A 19,557-nucleotide genomic window follows, 5' to 3' on the forward strand; every position below is an offset into this window, starting at 1 on the left:
AGAAGTACACGATTAAGTGATGGCAGAGGGAAGGATCTCTATCCAGTTAACTCACATAAACTGTTAATCAGTGGGCTGAATAATATTCAGATAGCTCATGGTACTAAAATCCTTTTTTAGTACCACAGTAGACTGAAGTGTTACTATCTACCGCCATTATGTATGTACAGCAATGATGTATGATATGCCAGTCACTGTGATAATACAGAGCTGCTGCTTCTAAGACAGCCAAAATAATTTTAAATGTGAGAAGAAACATGCAGAAAAACAGGTAATATGACAATGTTTTCCTGAAATGCCACAAAGTCTTGTTTAAGATCTTAAAAACCTTAACTTTTTACTGGATTACTGGCTCAGACTTTTTAAGCATTTTCAAAGCAAATTATTTTCACATACTACGTCTGTGCCAGATTCACTTGCAAAACTGAATCACTGCTAATTTCAAGTGCACTTTTCCCTTAAATGTTTGTCTGCTATGCTACACAACCAACCTGGCAATACCTGTGTAGTGTTAAGTCTGTAATAGAAACCCATTTTAAATTCAAAACACCTGAAAATTTCCAAACAAGCCATTTAGAAATTTTAAACAACTCAGTAATTTCAAAGATCATTAAAGATCTCCAATATGCTTTTTCCTCTACTTCTTTCCTTGGCAACTAATGTAAAAGATATTACTCTTAACTCTTGTAATAACAATAGTTTCCTGTTTCAGCAAGTCTTCAATTTTGTAGAGAAAGTTAACCACAAAAAGAACTAGAGCTTACATTCCAGTGGAAGCTTAGTTTTCTTTAACTACACAATATTTTGAACGCTGTGCCAAGTAAATATTTAATACTGTTACTGTGTATTTTGTATTTGTTAAAGAATGAAAAAAATCTGTCTTTGAAATTGAATATATTAATGTTCATTAGTAATACCTTACTTAATCCAGAATAACATAAAACTTCTGAAAAATGCCAATTCCAAAGAAAGTGATCATATTAGCATTTTGTAAAGCCTGATAGAGTTGGGCCTGATTCTGCTTTCAGTAGTGTAAGCAGTCAGTCTCTCAAAGCTTTACAGTCCTAAATTAGAAAAAGCAACTGGTGAAGAAAAAGAATTCCTTTTGCATCAAGAAAAGACTTTGTAGCATCTGTAAAATAAACCAAGGATAAAACTCAAAACTAAAAAAACCATCAAGCACTAAATATAACTTACATGCATGGTAGAAATAAAAATCTGAGAAGTTTGAAAAAAATCTTCATTACCTTTTCTAACAGTTCTTTCACGACCTCATTTGTCAGTGTTTCATACATTAAAGGACATTCCTCAATCACCAGCCTGGGGTGCCTTTGTCCTCTGGGTGCTGCATGCTTCTGGCTAGAACACAGAAAGAAAGCAGCCTTTGTCAGGAGTTTGCCACTAACTTAGGCAAATGCTTGTATATAGCCTTCGTTTCTTTTGGAATAGTTATGAATGAAATCCTGGCAATGCTTCTTCGTACTTTTATTTAGAACTCAGCTGGTTTTGTGTTTTGTTCTGTTCCTTACACAAAGTGGCAGGTACTGTGTATTACAATGTCAGGTTAAGAATATTAAATATTTAACAGGAATTTAATCTGAAGACTGTTAAGACATCTTCTAGAAACTCAGCTTTATTGACAAACAGTCCCGCTTTTGTAATAAACACAAAAATCTCTGATAATGCAAGAAACACAGATCTAAGCTCTAAGTGTAACAAGCACAAACCGGGTCCTGTTTTATAGGAGACAGTATGAATAGAAATGGTACTTTTACACTGTTAACACGCTGCTGTTTATTTTTTATAACTAAAGCAGAATCGCAGCTATTGTATGAAATACAGTGTAGGCAAAGACTAGAAATATAACACTAAATTGCTTCGGGTTAGGTAATGTTTAAATCACTCAGATTTGAGTATCTGACAAGCTTTAACTTCCATTTACAGGTAAAGAATAGTACTCATAATTTTTTATCTGAAGCCAGTTAGGTTGTTATTCAGACAACAGTATTTGGTGTATATCAAGAATATAATGGGGCTTTATTCAATGTTTCCTTCACACATTCTTTTGCTTTAGAATGAACTATCAATGAGACACACTCAAACATAAAAGGTTACTTTCCAGATGGTAGTTGGAGAAGGTGTATTTGCCTATAGGAAAACCAACATAGGTACATATGCCACCTGCACAGGAAAGAAACTGGGAACCTACACCCAACAGTTTCACATGTAGGCTGCAGGGTCTCATCCTTCACCTACTCAGGGGCCTAAAGGTTCAAGCCACAACTTTGTAAGGATCTCACATCTACAGCCATAAGGTGAGTTGTGGGAGCTGTGCGCTGGCAGTGTCAGCTCTTAGAAGCCTCAGCTCCAGAGAGCAAGTATTCTGTTTTCTCTCACTCAAGCATCTGCCCACATGGACAACATTCACCTGGTTTGCAGATGAATTTACAAAGGGAAGTTGTCTGAACAGCAAATACCACAGACAATGCTGGTTCAAGCGAAGTGTTTGAGAAGCTCCCTCAAATGAACCATATTTTACAGAAGCATTACTGGAGTGGCAGGGGGCACCTGGCAACTCACACCCTTCCAGTCCTCCAAACACAAATGAAAGAATCTTTGTGCACCGTGCTAGGACTCAGGAGACAAGGGGAAGCATTACAGCTCTTAATGCAATAAGAAATCCACTTTTCTAGTTATTCAAAATAAGAACAAAAGGTTATCATCTCTGCATTCAAAGCAACCAATGGTAAGATTTGTACATTTTCTGTAATGATCACATAGTGATTACAATGCAGTGAAAACAGGTGTAATAAACAAGACTATAGAGCTGGAGCAAAAACACAAACACTTGACTCTCCTTCAGTGTCAAAACCAAGCTCTTGTATGACCTCCAATCACAGATTATTTCCTTCTTATTAAGAAGGAAACATAAACTCTGACATGCTAATTCATGCTTTATAAATAATGCTCCTATGGGAAAAGTGAAACATGAAAATGAAGAAGAAAAAACAGACTTGAGAGCATTTAAAGCAGCTTATTACTCTTCTAGTGTTTTGTTTAATCTTGTATTTGCTGCAAGTGCTAAAACAGTTGATACTTTATTATAAAAGTGTATTAAAAATAAAATCATGATGAGCAACTTTAGATTTTTGTTTGGACATTTACTAAGGCAAGGTAAACATTAGCCTACTATGTGCTTAGTGTTAATTAAAAAAACATTACTAACTTGCTCACCCTTCTAGACAATTAACAGTTATTTGATTTTCTGAGGTGCTCATTTCAACTTGATAATAAATTATGCATGTCGAGCAATCCACTTACAAATGGCTTAAGTAATCAATGTATTCAAATTAGGATCAATGTATTCAAATTACTTCACTGTTACCTTAATTTTAATCGTGAAAGTACCACTCGATACATGTGACTTGCAGGGAAATTCCTTCTACGTCCAATTGGCAGTATAATAGGATGAACAGCTCCTACAACATATCCTTTGCTGTAATATTCTTCCACCTTAGATGCTATATCCAACACAGAACCGATCTTGATAACTTCTGGATTTGAGGAAGCTAAAAGCATTGAAAGCAGAAGAGAAACACATTATACTGTGTATGTCCATGTACTTTTCGGGTGAGTTCCTTTTATATAAACCACACAAAAGTCTATCCCAAGGCATTTACTAAAAAGCTAGTTCTATTTATACAAGAAAAGCAGATTCAGAGCTGATGCAACAGTATTCAGTTAGTTGAAGTACATATTTTTACAAGTTAATATGATCTATTTTTAATCTATTTGGCAACACTTTCTGTTGGATCTAGTTATGTCAAGCTAATTTAAGAGCTGCATCAACATCTAAACACACAACAGGTCTGAACTTAACAAGGCAACTATTTTGTCTAGTCAAAGCCTTAAAATCCTTCAACCTTAGTTGTGAGGTAAATTCCCATAGAATGAATTTAAGCCTAGTACAACTGGTTTGTTCTTAAATTATTTTTTTTTGATCCCGTGGAAGTTATCTGTTGAGTGAAGGTTGAAATTTTAACATAGTCCCAACTCCTTTTTCCAGTACACCTAAGTACCTGTCACTTAAGTAAGCTGTGTGGTGTCAGTAATTGCTAAGGAGGATCCCTCTGAGTGTGTGCAAGCATTTCCAATCAGCAGGCAACAGCTAGGTACTACACAGTTATTGGGGAAATTGATAAGGGAAAACTTTTTTGAATGGTCTGGTCCACAGCTTTTGCACAGATAAATGATTCCACACTGGTAATAGATGATATTATTTTGCCACAGTCAGTCTGATGGTTCATATTTCCTGTTCCCCTCAACTCCAACTGGAAGTGTAGATGCTCTCAGAGAGGAAAAAATCAATACTCATATACAGACACTAAGAGTAATTATGGCGGCATATATCTGCCATCATCAAAATTTTCATCCTCTGCAGATACAAACCCTTATGACAAGACAGCTTGGCTTGGAATTTGACAGTCTCTATCAGTGACCCTTGCTGCAAGTGAGGTACTTTTTTGTGTTCTGATGGGTCCCTCTCGACAAGACTTTCAGAATATTAAGACCAGTATTAAAGGATGCCTCAACTGGAATTAAGTGACCTCACAACACTTTTTGAGATACAAACAATTTAACATGTTGCTTTAAACATTCCCTTTTAAACCATACAATAAACTGAAAACTATTAAGTATATTAATTTTCCTTTTATTCTGTGATTTTTAAAAAATTACGTATAAAAAAAGAACAGGTAAATGCAATGACATAAAACTTACTCATCACTTTGTAAGTGTATTCACTAAGAGTTAATTTCATGTTCTTACATCCCCTTATCTATCTCCATCTATTGTAAGTGGGCAGCAGCAAGGGAATCTAAGGACTTTTATCAAAGACACAGCAAGTCACAAAGTCCACCTATCCTACTGGTTTAAAGTATCATAAACCAGGCATATGAATCTTTAGTTGACCTCAATATTTTATTCTAATAAACTGAATTAGAATTCTGCTGGTTCATGAGTGATATGTTCTGTAAAACGTCAACCTGTATACTGCTTTCCCACCATAAAATGAGGGTAATAATGATATATATACACTATGGAGGGCTTTTTTTTTTAATTTTTAAAAAAAGCCACAACAAACCAAAACACACCAGAAACTAATGTTTCACAACAGCCAAATGCTTTTACATACCAACTCTTACTAAAGGGAAAAGGAGCGGAGGCCTGCTTTGCTTGTCACTTTAAGAGCCTTAACAGCTCAAGAGAAACCAGAGTAACATGTACCATGGGAGATGCACACCACGAAAAAGTATCACCAACATGTATATTCATGGTTTATTGCTGATAACTAGCAAACTCAACCTATTAATGTAAATTCTGCCATTCTCAGTCAGAGACCGGGCTGTTGCACTTTCTTGTGCTACCTTGCCTTCTCTTTTTTAAACAGACAATAGATCACAGCCTTCCCTTTCATAGACAGATGACATTTTGCCCTTAGTAACACTTAGTAACATCCATTCCGTGATTCCACTCATAGTAAATCTAGGAGATATGAAATATGTATTGAAGAAATAACTGCTCGACAGCCCACAAGCCAAAAAAGCAGGAATGTGTACAGCATGATCATCACTTCACTGATTTTGCAAATGTCTTAACTATTTTTCATTACGAAAATTTCCTTCCTGACGTGCTGTCAACAGGTAGCCAAAATACTTTCACAAGTAACGGCTACCTTGCTGGCTGTATAGTAAACTTCAGACGCATGATATTGAAGATTACAACTAAACAGCTACTTCATACATATATTCAAATTGTTATTCAGAGTGACAAGACCTTCGCAGCATGTCATCTGTGAGCTGCATCAATATTCCTTCTTTTCCCTAATAGGAGGGTTGTGGAAAAATGCATAAACATTCTGCTTGAGTAGGAGTATTTAAACTATCCCTAGTTTTTGGTTAAACTAACCTCAAAAAATAATAGCTGTTTTTGTAACTGAGATACGCCTCATGACTGAGACTGCAGAATTTACAGTCCTTGACAGGCATTTAAAACTACACTTCAGAGTCCACTACTCCCTCTCCTTTGTACTATTCAAGCTCATCAAACTAAGAGACTGGCTGTAATTTTCTTGTTTGAGATTCTCCTGATGCATAACCACCTACACAGAACTCAAAGCGATTTTATAGTAGGGATGGGAGTATTTAGGGGACCAGGAGGGGAGAAACCAAGGTACACTACACTGCTGATAACTAGTTAAAACACACAGGGACTCCAGCCAGCAAATTTAGACTGTGGCATGGTTGTCCTAATCTATATCACAACCTGGGAGAAGATCAGGGGGTCCTAAACGTCTCCCCAGCAGGCTCATTTTGACTTCACATAGCATAAATCTGATGAAGCAGAGAATAAGGCGTATTACATTGAAATAACACATTTATGCTTGCTATATTTTTATCTTAATGCAGGACATAGTATCCTTTATAGGATTCTACAGCAAGCTAAGTGTAGATTTTCTGTTTTACTTGGTGTAAGATCCAGTGGTAACAAGTCACTCAGGCAAACAGAAATATCAGATGTTGGGGAAGATCTTGCTATGAAAATCAGCAGAGTGCCATGACAACTTGACAGAAGAGTGAAAACTAACTTTGGTGTAAAGTGATAAAAAGCTCTCCCTTAAGTTTCATTCAGCCAAAGGATATTCAAGTAGCAACAAGTATGTGAGCTAGCTGATTGGGGTAGAAGGAAAAAAATAAACCCAAAAGCCCAACATATCCCCACAGTACTTTAGCCAATCCCTGTATTTCATAAGCAAACAATTCAGAAATGCCTCCAAGACAATATATACACCGTTTTTTTCTGTGTTATCTTAGCTCTAAAAAGTAGAGATCCCAAAGAAAAATATTTAAGGTCAAACACACACACAGATGGAACCATTCAACAGAAAGATACCTGTGTTCACAAATCCACCTGCTTATAGTTAGACATCTAAAAAAGTTACACAACTATCTGAAGCTGTTCTCACTGTGGAATTACAAATGCTAAGTAAGTCAATGAAGTTAAGCACTTTTGAATATCAGACTAAACAGGCAAAAATGAATCTTTACTGCTTTACTGCTAGGTTATTTGAATAATACAGAGATGCACCTTTATTTGCACTTGTTTGATTTTTTAAAAAAGTCACAACCACCTTCACACCAAATTCTTCACACAACGCTTCTAGAAACTTGTTACTTTAAAAGACAGCAAAACTATCCAGAACACAGACTATTTAAGAACACTAAATGTTCTTCAGTTCCTCTGCAAAAACTAATGTTTTACTATCCTTTCTATTATCAGTAGTTAAGTAATTCATGTATGCATTAGGCAACCTGGCTTCATTTCCAGTACTACTTACTCAAAGTTTTGTTTCTTCAAAAAGAACAAACCAGTGAAAAACTCCTTATTTGTGTAAATAAACGGAACAAATACAGTTGGATGTCAAGTACCAGAAATTAGTAGAATGTGGCTTCTGTTAGTATCTTGCAGTTTTTCAATGAACAGACTGATATATTTTAAATTATTACTACAGTCCTTTAATTTAGATCTAAAACTAAGCAGAGGCCAAGTTTTGTTTATGAAAATGTTCCTGAAAATGTAACCAGACCTGCACTTACACTTTCTCCCTTTATCAAAGCCTTCTAACAATTGCATTTACTTAAAATACTTGTTATTAGGAATTTCCAGTAGATTGGGTTGTTAGAAAATGAAGTTACTACAAAGTGACTGCAAAACTGAGCTGTCTGTTCTCAGAGGGCAGCCATCTGGGCTTGTTTATGTTTTCAACTTTGTGGAACAGGGAGTTGCTCTGTTAGAGACGGGACACCCTCGGGAAGGAAGTATCCCACAGAGCACTGTCTGTCTCTTGCTACGCATACAAATTTTGTTTCATTTTGGTCACGATTTCAAAAGACTATTCAGCAACTACAAGTAAAGCATTTTGAAAAAAAACAGTAAGATGAAACTGTAAGACTCTTACTAAAATATCTACCCAGAAGCTAGGGTGAGCATAAGAGAAGAAGCTACTCCTGATATACAACTAAGAAACACTTACTTCTGCATAAAGTAACAAGGACAATGACAGCCTGTTTTCAGAAGTTGAGTGCATTTTTTAAAATTGTTATTCAGTTAAGGCTCAGGCACAGTGTATTTTCTGAACCATCACGCTGAATTCAGAAAACCATTATTCAGAGTGAGTATGGATGGCAGTATCTGACTCACAGGAAACTAGGAAAACCTCTAACAGTTTTTAGCCAGCTTCCTTAACAAGGACAGTTGTGTAATTTGGAGGGTTTGGTTGTTAAAAATACTTCAGTAGCTTTCATTGTAATTTTATATAAGTGAGGACCTCATCACGATTTGTGTTTCAAAATAAAAGTCTTACGTTTTGGCCGGCTTTGATAAAAGTATCTAAGAATTACTGTAAGTCAAACAAGACAGAACAAAGTTAAATCCTATTCATTGCCTTCTCAGAATAGTAAAGATATAAAAAGATACCTTCTACAGTAAAATCCAGCAATACATATTCATAAGCAGAATCCGTCTTTGTTTCAACTTGCGGTCTCTTCAATGTAGAAAAGATTTTTCCAGGGCTGCTATCATCTGGGTCCTCCAGCTTTCTTAGTCCGCACCCCATGGCAAGATCTGCAAATGATTAAATCACAGGAAAAGGTGGGGGGAGCAGCAAGATCTGTCGCTCTCACTACAAGAAAGCAGAAAAAGTAACCAAGTAATTCCCTTTGGTTTTGTTTTCTATTAGCTGTAAATCCAAATAGAGAAAAAGTCCGGTTCCCAAATCAAAAAGCGGAGGTACTTTCCATTCATTTTTTATATAGAAACAGTAAGCCCATGATGATTTCAAAGCTACAAACTTGGTAAGAGTAGGCTTGATTCCGCAGCAATCTTAGAGCTGCTACAAACCAGCAGAGATTTTCCATGCCACGTCAATTTACAGCCAGCCCCCTATCAGTGCTCTCTTGCAGAGGACACCAATAGCGCTTTGTTTGTCCTTCTAGACTGACTGGGTGAGGGGGGGCAGTAGGGGGGAGAGAAGAACTGGAAGAGAAAGTTAGAGAGAAACTTGTCTGTAATTACTTACCTCCAGAAGTTCTCAACTGCAGTAGAAAGTCAGAGGGGAAAAAGCAAGTTAGTCAGAATGAAAGAATGAGAAAAGAGCCTCAACATGGTTGGAGACAAAAATCATTTCCAGAAAGGAAGTCAGCTTCAAGAGGAAATTGCTTCTGGCATCTCAAAGGGTAGAAAAGTAAATGAAAAGCAGTTTAGTCCTTATTTTAGATTTCAAAGTTTGATTCCTATTTCCTTTCCACAGGAACTTTCTTCCAGAGGGGAAAAAACCCCCATGAACATAGTGTAATATATTGTAATAATGTAAAAATACGTAGTAAAGAAATTTCTTGTCAAGAAATCAGTAAGAATCTACATTGCTAAAATCCACTTACCTAATTGGTTTTGATCAACACCAAAAAACCGACACTGAAATATCCCTCATTTCAAATCAGAAAGACTTTTTCAATGTTATATATGAATATAGTTACAAGACTTTGTCCCCCATTTTTCATGGGTAACGAACAACTGAAATCCTCCTCTGCCAGCCTGATCTCAGTTGGTACAGCTGTAGACTCTCAATACTGCTTCCTAAGCAAATTTGTCTTTAAAGTCATGAAAATTCAGTGTAACTTTAAGGGCTCTCATTACTCTTACATTACCTACTGCAAGACACTTAACTGTACTACACCTGACGCAGACCATGATAATGCATGGGAAAAAAAGGAACAGTGAATGATTTTATAAGGCCCTCTTGCTGCCAGGATGGGTGGTCAGAAAATGTACCTTTTTAGTTTTAGACTGCATCTAGAGAAATTAAGTCATCTAGAGATTCATAATACCATTTTGGATGCTAGGAACTGTACATCTGAACTTTAAAAGGTTTTTTTTCCACTGAAAAATATTAATCTTATAAAAACTGCCCACATGTTCTATATCACTGCAAATTAGGCACTAACCATTTGTGGTTTTCTTCCTGTTCTACACAAACAAAACGATCTTTTATTTAAGTAGCTTACTGAGAATGGTGAATCTGCAGACTATATCCCCTTCGAAATCCACATTATAGTTTAAAGTCACTTAACTTTGGAAGAATTTAAGTATCACTGAGGGCAGAGCTTAGGACTGAAGTCACGATTACCACACAGTCTTTAAAACAAGCTCCCAGGTACTGAAACCAAGAGGAAATCCCTCAAGTGTTGCCTTCTTGATTAAAACCTAGGAAAATATACCAAATAAAGCAGAATTCTTCAGCTTCCCGCATGTCTGCTTACCCAGAAATTGCTCCCAAAAACTAGAGAAATTTAATTTTTAGACTGCATCTAGAGAAGTCATTTAAGGAAACCAGAGATTCATAATACCATTTTGGATGATAGGAATTGTACATTTGAACTTAAAAAAGCTTTACAGTTTTTGAAACTTTTCTTTTTTTCAGTAAAGGTCATCCCTGAATTGTTGCTATACCAGACATACATGTAAACCGTCCACTCAACCTTGAGAATCCTGCTGCTTCATTCCACACAGTGCTCAGGATCCACTGTAACCATTTGTATAAAGCCATGTCATGACTAAGGCAGGTGCAAGTAAAACTTTTTACAGCCCTAATTCAGTTGCCAGCTAGTTGCTTTATTTTTATTTTATTTAACTAAAGATAGGTACATTTTTGACAAGGCCAGAATACTGTATTTTGAATATTTAATGACAAGGCTTAATCCGTATTTCAACCCTCTCACCAAGACAGGATTTTTCATAGTATAAACAAACTTATGACACCAACACAAAAACACTGTTACAGATAAAACCAACCATCCTTATTTTGGGTCACCCTAGATCAGTTAAGTAGTTATAAGCTTCCAAGCTGGAAGTCAGTCACGGTTGTCATTGCAGACTTGTCTCAGAAGTCACTAGACTGAACCAATGAAACCAAAGATCCCACATGTCAGAATAAAGAAAAAACAAAACCAACAAAGAACTAGCAGCATCCCTCATAGGAGTTCAAAACTGCATCAAAAGTGCCAGAGAGGAACAGGATCATAAGATTCCTGGATTCAAGAGCTGCCTGAATAGCTACAGTATCCTGTTGCAAAGTGGATATAAACTACAACACAGTCCATTTCCAGTGACCCAAAATGCGAAGGCTCTGGGAATTGGTATCAAAGAACAGAACCCTAGAACTATACTGTGATTCACTGAGGTGTGGTAGCCACAGCAACCCCCACTGAAAGAGCATGAGGCTTATTCATTGAAGCTTGATATAATTTTTAGACTTTTACAAAGGCAAACAAAGACAACCAAACAATGGACCAACTAATCCAAAGGAACCACACATCTGTGGAAGGCTTCCAGGATCCCCCTATGGTTTTGATTCTGATGAAATAGAAAAAGGATACAAAGATGCAGAATGCTAGCACACCAAGAGGAGCATGGGCCCACTGCTGAACTATTGACTGTCTTTCAGCAGCAGCAGTTCTGGAGAGTAATTTTGACCAGAAAGGGAGCCAACAAGCCTTCTTGTCCACCCACACCTCAGGGCTGTTCCTGTCCCTTGCTCATGATATACTTTGTTCCCTGTTGTCAGTGTCATGGGACATTTGAAAACATTTGTGTGGGAGGCATTTTTATCTTTCTTGTTGCATTACTAAACTCACTGAATGTAAGGACATCATCTGATGCTTGAAACTGATGTTTTGAAATACATGCTCCTCTGCTCCTGATTCCATGCTGAGCTGCTCACTATTAACATTACTGACATCCAGGTAGGCTCTCCATATGCGGCACTGGTGCCAAATAAAAGTGGCACTAGCACACCCCTTTCTGAGAAAATGTCTCTTGCTACAAAGATGACACTTTGATTTCTGAACATCTGTGATAAACTGACCTGAATACAAAGCCTATTTACAAGAATGCCTTCTCCAAACCCAAATATGATCTGCATAAATTATTTAATAAAATAATACAGTTTAAACTTTGCCTCCCCCAGTATCTTAAAAGATCAAGAATGGGAGGCAGTACTTGACAGTTGTGTGCTATTTTTTCAAGTCATCTTTCTGTTGATTGAAATCTTAAAACAGTGCAGTTACAGATTTTCCTTTTCTGTGTATGCACAATGTCAAAATAAAGCTAAAAATAATAAATAGAAGTTCAGGGAAATTGACTTATAAGCATTTAATTTTTAATGGATGCCAAAATTCAAGAAAGATCGCAAGATACTGAAACTGCAATTCAGAGAGTAAGCTGTACCGGAATCCTGAGCAAACATTTCCTTAAAGACACCCTTCTCTCCTTCTGATTAGGCTATGGGCTAGTATGTTTAAAGCAAAAGGAATCATACTGCTTTAATGCTACATTAACGTCAAAAAGCTTCAAAAGAAGCAGCATTTTATTTAAAAAAAAAAAATATATATATAGGACTTCATAAGAAGGGCTATAAAATTTGTAAGCAGTATTGCAATCATGACAAATGACTCCTGCTCAATCCCATGACTTAGAACTGACTGAAGATTCTGAGGAGCACATCACACTTCCCAGCCTGCTAGGCCACCACTGGGACAATACCATCACTGGTGGTACATTGGAGAGAAGGTTATTCACTCAAAACGTTTTAACTAATGAGCTTACATGGAACACATTCACAAATACTAGCTGCACAGCCTTTAAAGATCCATTCCTACGCTTGAGGTTAAAGAGTAGCATGCATCAGAAATACACATACCTTAAAACTACCAATTACCTAAAGAATAAGTTATTGCCATTTGTAAAGATTTCACTAGGACCCAAACTGGCTCAACTAACAAGAAACAGAAAGGATAACTTAGTTCCTCTGACAAAGTCAAAACTTGTCATAATATTTGGACCAAACATGTTTCAACTTTGGGTCATAAAACACCCATATGTGCAACTTACAAAGGCATGTAAAATGATCACTTTAAATTTAAAAATCAACATTATTATTTATTATAGATCACTCATCACTGACACAGAATGTTTTTAAGAGAAGACACATTAATAATATAAAAAGGCAAATTACAAAGACAAGCTAAGTCAGACAGATTTCCCCAGAACATGAGGCTATCTGAACACTAAAGGACTCAAAAACAATGCATTAAAAACCCCCTAAATATTAATCATCTCAAATTGCAACACTTTTGAACTTCACAGTTCCTCTCAGAACTTCTTAGGCTTACTTCCTTTATATTTGCCTGGAGTTGTAAAACAGAGTTTTTGCTTGGGACAGGATAATGACAGAAAAAGAAAAAAAATTCCATCAGAAAAATTCTGCAATTCAATTATCAAATATTTTTCACATGCCCAAGAACTATTACTTTAACTAAAACAGAACACTGACATTTAGGTTTTTTTTCTGTAGAATGACTTGATTAAAACTGGTTTAGTCCCTAATTTATTTAAAGCTGTGAAGAAAGTAGCAGTGCTCCATTCTGAAGACTCCTTGGTTTTGAAACTTTTTAGATTTTTTTTTTCCTTTGAAGAAATATTTTTTGTGAATGTAATAGGAACATAGTCTTGTTAAACATGTTAACCTCAGCAGAAATGCCAGCTTTTCCACAATAATATTTTAACGTAATGTTCTAAAAATAATTAACAGAGATGACAACAGTACTTTAAGACTGTAAAAGCATAGTTTAATGATAACTTAATTCCATTTTTGATACTTTTCTAAATCCATATTTAACCTACTCATCAACATTAGAATTAAACAAACAAAAGTTACAATCCAAACAGTAGATAGGACCAAACTGAACTTTAGTTACCAACCCAGAACATTACTAGAAGTTATAAACTACAGAAACTTGTTTATTATTGCTGTATTACAGGTAGTTTCAGCAGAAAGAGCTTTTGATATATAAAATTGCTAAAAGTTCTCTAAGATGAGATCATCAAATTTATTAAGCTTTTACCTATGCACATCCACAGTATCTCACTCACCAAGGCTGCAGTAACTATATCATCTGTATCTGCAATACAGTATCAAACTACACAGCTATGTGATCAACTAAAAACCACGCATTCTAGAATGAAACTGGATGTTCTAGTTTATCTGATTAAAATCAAGTTGGAAATATTATGAACAGTATTCTGTTTACCTATAATGTACATGTACACACTTACGTAGATGACAGCTCCACTGAGAGGTACAGAATGACCACGCAAGGCCCTCAAAATTACCGTTTCAATACTTCCTTAAATTATTTGTGACTCAAACTCGAAGGTGGCCTTACAAGACCTATGCTTTCCCATCATGTCTTAGCTACATTATTAAACACTGTTAAAATGAGAGGTATATATTACTGTTCTGCTTTCTATATCTCTGTTTGTTTTTTCTGCATAACAACTTATAAGGTTTTCTATACAGGACTGCACATGTGTATCAAGACACTGGCATTATATTTTGGATCCTTAAAATAATGATTTAAACTGTGTATTTTTTACTTAAATATGAAACATAAGAAACTTTTATACCAGGTGAATTAAAACTACTTCAACACTATAAAGCCACAAATCTATTTTACTGTAATTTTTACTGTAAAAACTTTTACAACCATACAACTCACATTTCAGAACTATGTTAAACAGACAAAAACATTTTAAAAAGAGTGCCATGTGTTCTGCTAGTTTCTGCTCAGATACTACTGGAATGCAGTTTGCTCATTGACTTAATATTAGCTATTTTGAAAAATGGATTTCAGAATATAAAGAATTGCCAATTTAATATGAAATGCGTGAACAGCTTTTTAGGGATGATGAATGGACTTCTGATACTTAAGATCAGAAGTAGCAGGAACCAAAAATGTTAGTGGACTAGAGAATTCTACTTAATGCAAGAAAAACAGTCCTTAAACACAAAAATACAAGACAGCAATAACTTCAGTAACTTTTCTGCCTGTCTACAGGTTTTTATCCAGTGTTACCTATTAAAGAAGGTTAGAACTAATGTTTTGCCATATAAATATAACATTAAATAGGCAATGGTTGCTAGGAATACTGTAACAGCTAGCTCAGTAGAAAACAAAAGACACTGGCAGGGTCTCTCAATTCTAGGGTGTGGAAGCCAGAAAATTAATTTAGTTTGCTAATATGTCAATGTGACAAGCAGTGCACAAAGACGGAGATGATTATTTGCCATTAGCTACTGAATCTCCACAGGGCACAGTCCTAATCTGCTGTGCTCTCTCCTAGCACAAGTAAGGCCTTACAACTATCCATGAAAAACTGCAGAAGACCAGAGAGAACACCACCCTTCTCCAACCCTGAAATCAGAGAAGGATCAGGATCTTAACAGCTGCAGTTAACTAAATGACTTCTGTATAAAAGCACAGGCATCTCTATGTGTACAGAAATTTTAAGTGGCAGGAAAATAACACTGTGTAGTGTAAGAGATTAAAAAATGTCGTGAATGCTAAAATGTCAAGATAATGCAATTGGAGGGACTACTTGAGGAAATTATTTAGCTCTTTCTCAGCACGTTTCATTTGTGTATCCCTGTAACAGAATTACAAAGTCAGTTACTGTGCCGAAGGAAGGATTCAACTACTGAAAGCTTAAAGGTTCAGTTGGTACTGACTGATGTTATGCCATCATTCTTGGCATGCATTTTGAAGATGAGCTACAGTACCAACTGAGAGCTCTCAGTATTTCAACAGTGACCTGTGGTTCCTGGAGGAAAGCCAATATCCAGAGCTTTGTCTTGGTCTCTTCTAGGTCTCTCAAATCAAAATGAAACATTGTTAAGACCTAGTGACACAATCCTAACCAAGCGCCTCCAGACTGATGTTACAGGCCCCACAGTAGAACACTGCAGGTGTACTTCTGTGCCCAACACTGAATGTCATTCCAAATGTTCGAGTTCACATGCAAGTAAAACAAAGTAAATCATCTTCAAAGCAAGGGCCATGGGATCAACTCATTATCAACAATCTAACATCTGTACCAATTAACAGAAAATAAACTACATTTTATGAGTATCTGGACTAGAGCCACGATCTGATGACATGTGAATGACTACACAGTATTTGTACACTGTCAAGCAATTAGTTCTAAAGACTTCCCTGTAAGCATGTTTTTAAGATAGTACTCGCTGTAAAATTTACTTCTTGGATCTCTAAAGCATTTTAAAAACACAACAGCCATTTTTGGTAAACAAATTGTGAATTCCAAAAACAAAGACTTGGGACTAAACCTTCTGAAGCCTGGGTCAAATGCGCCTTTGTTCCAAGATACAAGAAATACAGCTCTAACAGAACATACCACCTCTCTTTGGCACCTCCAGAGACAGCACTTCATTAAAAAAATATTTACTATGTAAAAATTCTTCCATGGCAATCAATTACTGTGACTACATGCCAAGATTTCTGTAATAAATTTATACTGATGAATTCTACAATATGAAAATCAGAGAAACAGACAGATGTTTTTAGTGGTAGACTGGCTCAGACACATGACGATCTACAGCAAATGAGCGCTTTCCCCCTCAAGAATAGGCTGAGATCCCCACGTATCCAACAGATCGTCTATCTTTTTTGATACTTATTGGCAAAACAATTCCCCACAGCTGCTATGGTGACAAGTTTTTAAAAACAGAAACTATTTATTTGTGTAGATTCTTCTACCTAGCAAGAAGGAGAAAGTCATATGAGGAAACCTGCATCCAAAACATAGTACATGGCATCTCCTTTCACAATTTCAAAACAGTGTAAGAACAGAACCAGACTCCACCTCTCTTCCTGCACAACATGAAAGAATGTAATTGACTGCCAGAATAATCTTTAAATATACTTACATATTACATATGGATTATTTACTGACTACAATGCCCACTCCATAATCCCTAAATGATTAAAAAGGTGATTAAAATGATTAAGACACCATTGAAACCACAAAAAGGAAACCCTCAAATTACTAAGAGCAGATTAAAAAAAAGGAAAAGCTCAAGGATATTTTACATAAAGACCTCTGTGCTACATAAGCAATGAGCTTATTAATAAAATTATTAATAAAGTTAAAAAGGTTGCACTCCTATTAACTACAGAGGCTGTATTTTAACCTTTGAGGAACCTGTCTTTTATAAAACATGGGAGGAGTCCTAGGGTGGTGAGAGAAGCAAGGAGAAAAAAAAAATTCATCTCCCTGCAGCTGAGGAGAAAGTAGTGTTTCATCTCAATTGGTGATACTGCCAGGGAGTTCCTAGATTTTGCACAGATAACAGAAAGTCAAAGAAGGAAGAAGCTTGCAATGGCCTTGTAATGATAAAAGGTCAATTCTTGCCTTTTTCTATAGGTAAAAACGCACTGTAAACCCAAACTTATTGCTTACTATATGCAAGAAAAATGTCAGCCATAAATAATTATGAAACTACTGGTCCAAATTTTATTTTAAAGTTATTATCCTCAAGCACTAAAATGACACATAAGTAAAATGCCTTATAAAAGTAGAGAGTACCGATTGCAAAAAACCTAAAAGTAAACTCTTTTGGAATTGAAACAAAATGCACGTAGATTTAAATAACCAGATTTTAACCCACAGCACTTAAGTGCTGTCAGCATGTGGGAAAATGGATTTTACTCTGCAACTAATTGATCTTTTAAATTTATGTAATCCAGAAATTATAAATTTTTCCTTTAATAAAAGTATGCTGGCTTTCAATTTATGTTAGTAACCAGAGTTTATACAGTAGGCTGTGTATCAGAAATCATCATTTTATCCTGTAACAGTCTTTTTAATAAGAAAGGAAATGCAGGATAAAATCATGGTTTCATGTGTTTTTACCTGTCCAAACTACATTTCATTTTATTACTTTACAAAAAGGAGTGGTATTTTAACTTAACCATTTTCAGGCATATGTTAGAAGTCAGGAAGAACATATCCTTCGTGTGATAGGTAGGTTAGCAGAGTAGATAGCTAAAGATCTGTTTTACAGAACGTGTAGAAGAAGGCGGTGTCAGAATTTTATCTTCCATTCTGTAATCTTTTCTAAGATGAAAATGGAGACTTCATATATATCGAGGTTTCAGACTCACAGATGAATGATGTGAAAAATTTCTTCTTACAGAATGCGACCTCAATTCCTAAAGGGAGGAAAAAATGCTGTGTTGTTTCTTCTATTTCAAAGTTTGTCCTATTTACTACATTAATAATGCTTCAATGAAAAGTTACAGTTCATTTTGATATTGCTAGACAGTTTAAAAAGGAAAAGCAGATTTCAATTATGTACACAGGTGAAGTCAATAATGGCAAGAAATACCTTCCTCTATTTACAAGTATGGAATCTTAGAACGAGTTCAGAATAAATTTACTTGGGGAAAAAAAAAAAAAAATCAAGTTTTGTTAGTTGATTATATAGTCTTAGTAAAGGATGTCAAAGTTAAGGCAATTGTATCCTCTTCCTAACTGGACAGGGAAAATATATCTTTATAGTATGTTACAGTGCATAACTATTTAACTTTTGTTTACTTTTGCATTCGCTATGATGTAGCCTAGAGCAATGCATTAGTATGGGAATTTATAATAATGCTTACATAATTTTTTAGTAGCTAGAACTCAAAGACTGACAGCCACCTATTTGTAAACTCACAAATAGACAATGGACTGCGATTAAGCAATTTGTCAGTGGATGCCACTAGCTGCCGACAAAAGGATGGCAAGATACAGAAGACAGGGCTACCATTTCAGGTGCTGGCAACAACAGTTTTCCGAATATATGTCCTATTCTGTTTATTCTTCCTAAGATGAAATTCTATTACCTTTGTATCTCAGTTGCTCTGTATCCCATTTGCAGGACTCCTATCTGTTTTATTCTTTTTACTTAAGTAATCTGAGTCCTTTCTTCCCATTCTTACTATGCCACACTATAGACTCAGGCTATCTTTGTTTTCTAACCTTATCTCCTTAGCCCAGGCCTTTTCAGCACTAACTTTTTTTTGTTTTGTTGAACTTACTCATCTTTTCACCCTCCCTCCTGGCTCTGCCAAGTTTCCTAATACAAGCTGTAGTTTCTACATCCCTATCAGGATATTCAACCCACTTCAACCTCAAGATTTCAGGTTTTTTTCCACCTCATCTACAAGCTCCACATCATGTTGGATATTGCTTTCCTGATTCACTAGGTTCCATGACCATCTAGTACCAGTTTTCCTGCCCACTGTAGCTTTCATTACATCAACCTTAAAGGACTTCAGTCCCAATCTATTTCTCTTACTCTTTTTTTAGTTTTGATTACTATTAGAATATGGAGGACAAAACCAACATTTTCTCTTCTCTTCTCTACTGCCTGGTCCCAATGAACTACACTCAGCTGCATGCTAGCAAACTTCTAGTACTTTTTAAAAGCCACGTCTGAGGATAAATCACAGAGACACATACACTGACAAGAAGTCACACCTTAACAAATAGCAAGCCTCTGCTACAAATCACTGGGCTGTTTAAAGGTATCAAGTAAAAAAT

General features: G+C 35.9%; 1 protein-coding gene across 4 annotated transcripts in view; it reads right to left on the bottom strand.

The window, feature by feature from the left end:
* The window catches only part of RFTN2 (raftlin family member 2), a 50,043-nt gene that overhangs the window by 24,946 nt on the left and 5,540 nt on the right, over nt 1–19,557 (bottom strand). For 2 of the 4 annotated variants that reach the window (XM_074910803.1, XM_074910807.1), the window contains exons 1-3: nt 8,536–8,995; nt 3,386–3,569; nt 1,248–1,359 (exon numbers count right to left, since the gene is read on the bottom strand). In XM_074910803.1, the coding sequence (XP_074766904.1) occupies nt 1,248–1,359; nt 3,386–3,569; nt 8,536–8,674 (435 nt within the window). In that variant the 5' untranslated portion in view covers nt 8,675–8,995. Of the gene's footprint in view, nt 1–1,247; nt 1,360–3,385; nt 3,570–8,535; nt 9,002–19,557 lie in introns of those variants that run through there. The other 2 variants (XM_074910804.1, XM_074910805.1) reach the window with 2 other exon arrangements.

The sequence above is a fragment of the Athene noctua genome, chromosome 7 (genome assembly GCF_965140245.1).
Source record: "Athene noctua chromosome 7, bAthNoc1.hap1.1, whole genome shotgun sequence".
Taxonomy (NCBI): Eukaryota; Metazoa; Chordata; class Aves; order Strigiformes; family Strigidae; genus Athene; species Athene noctua.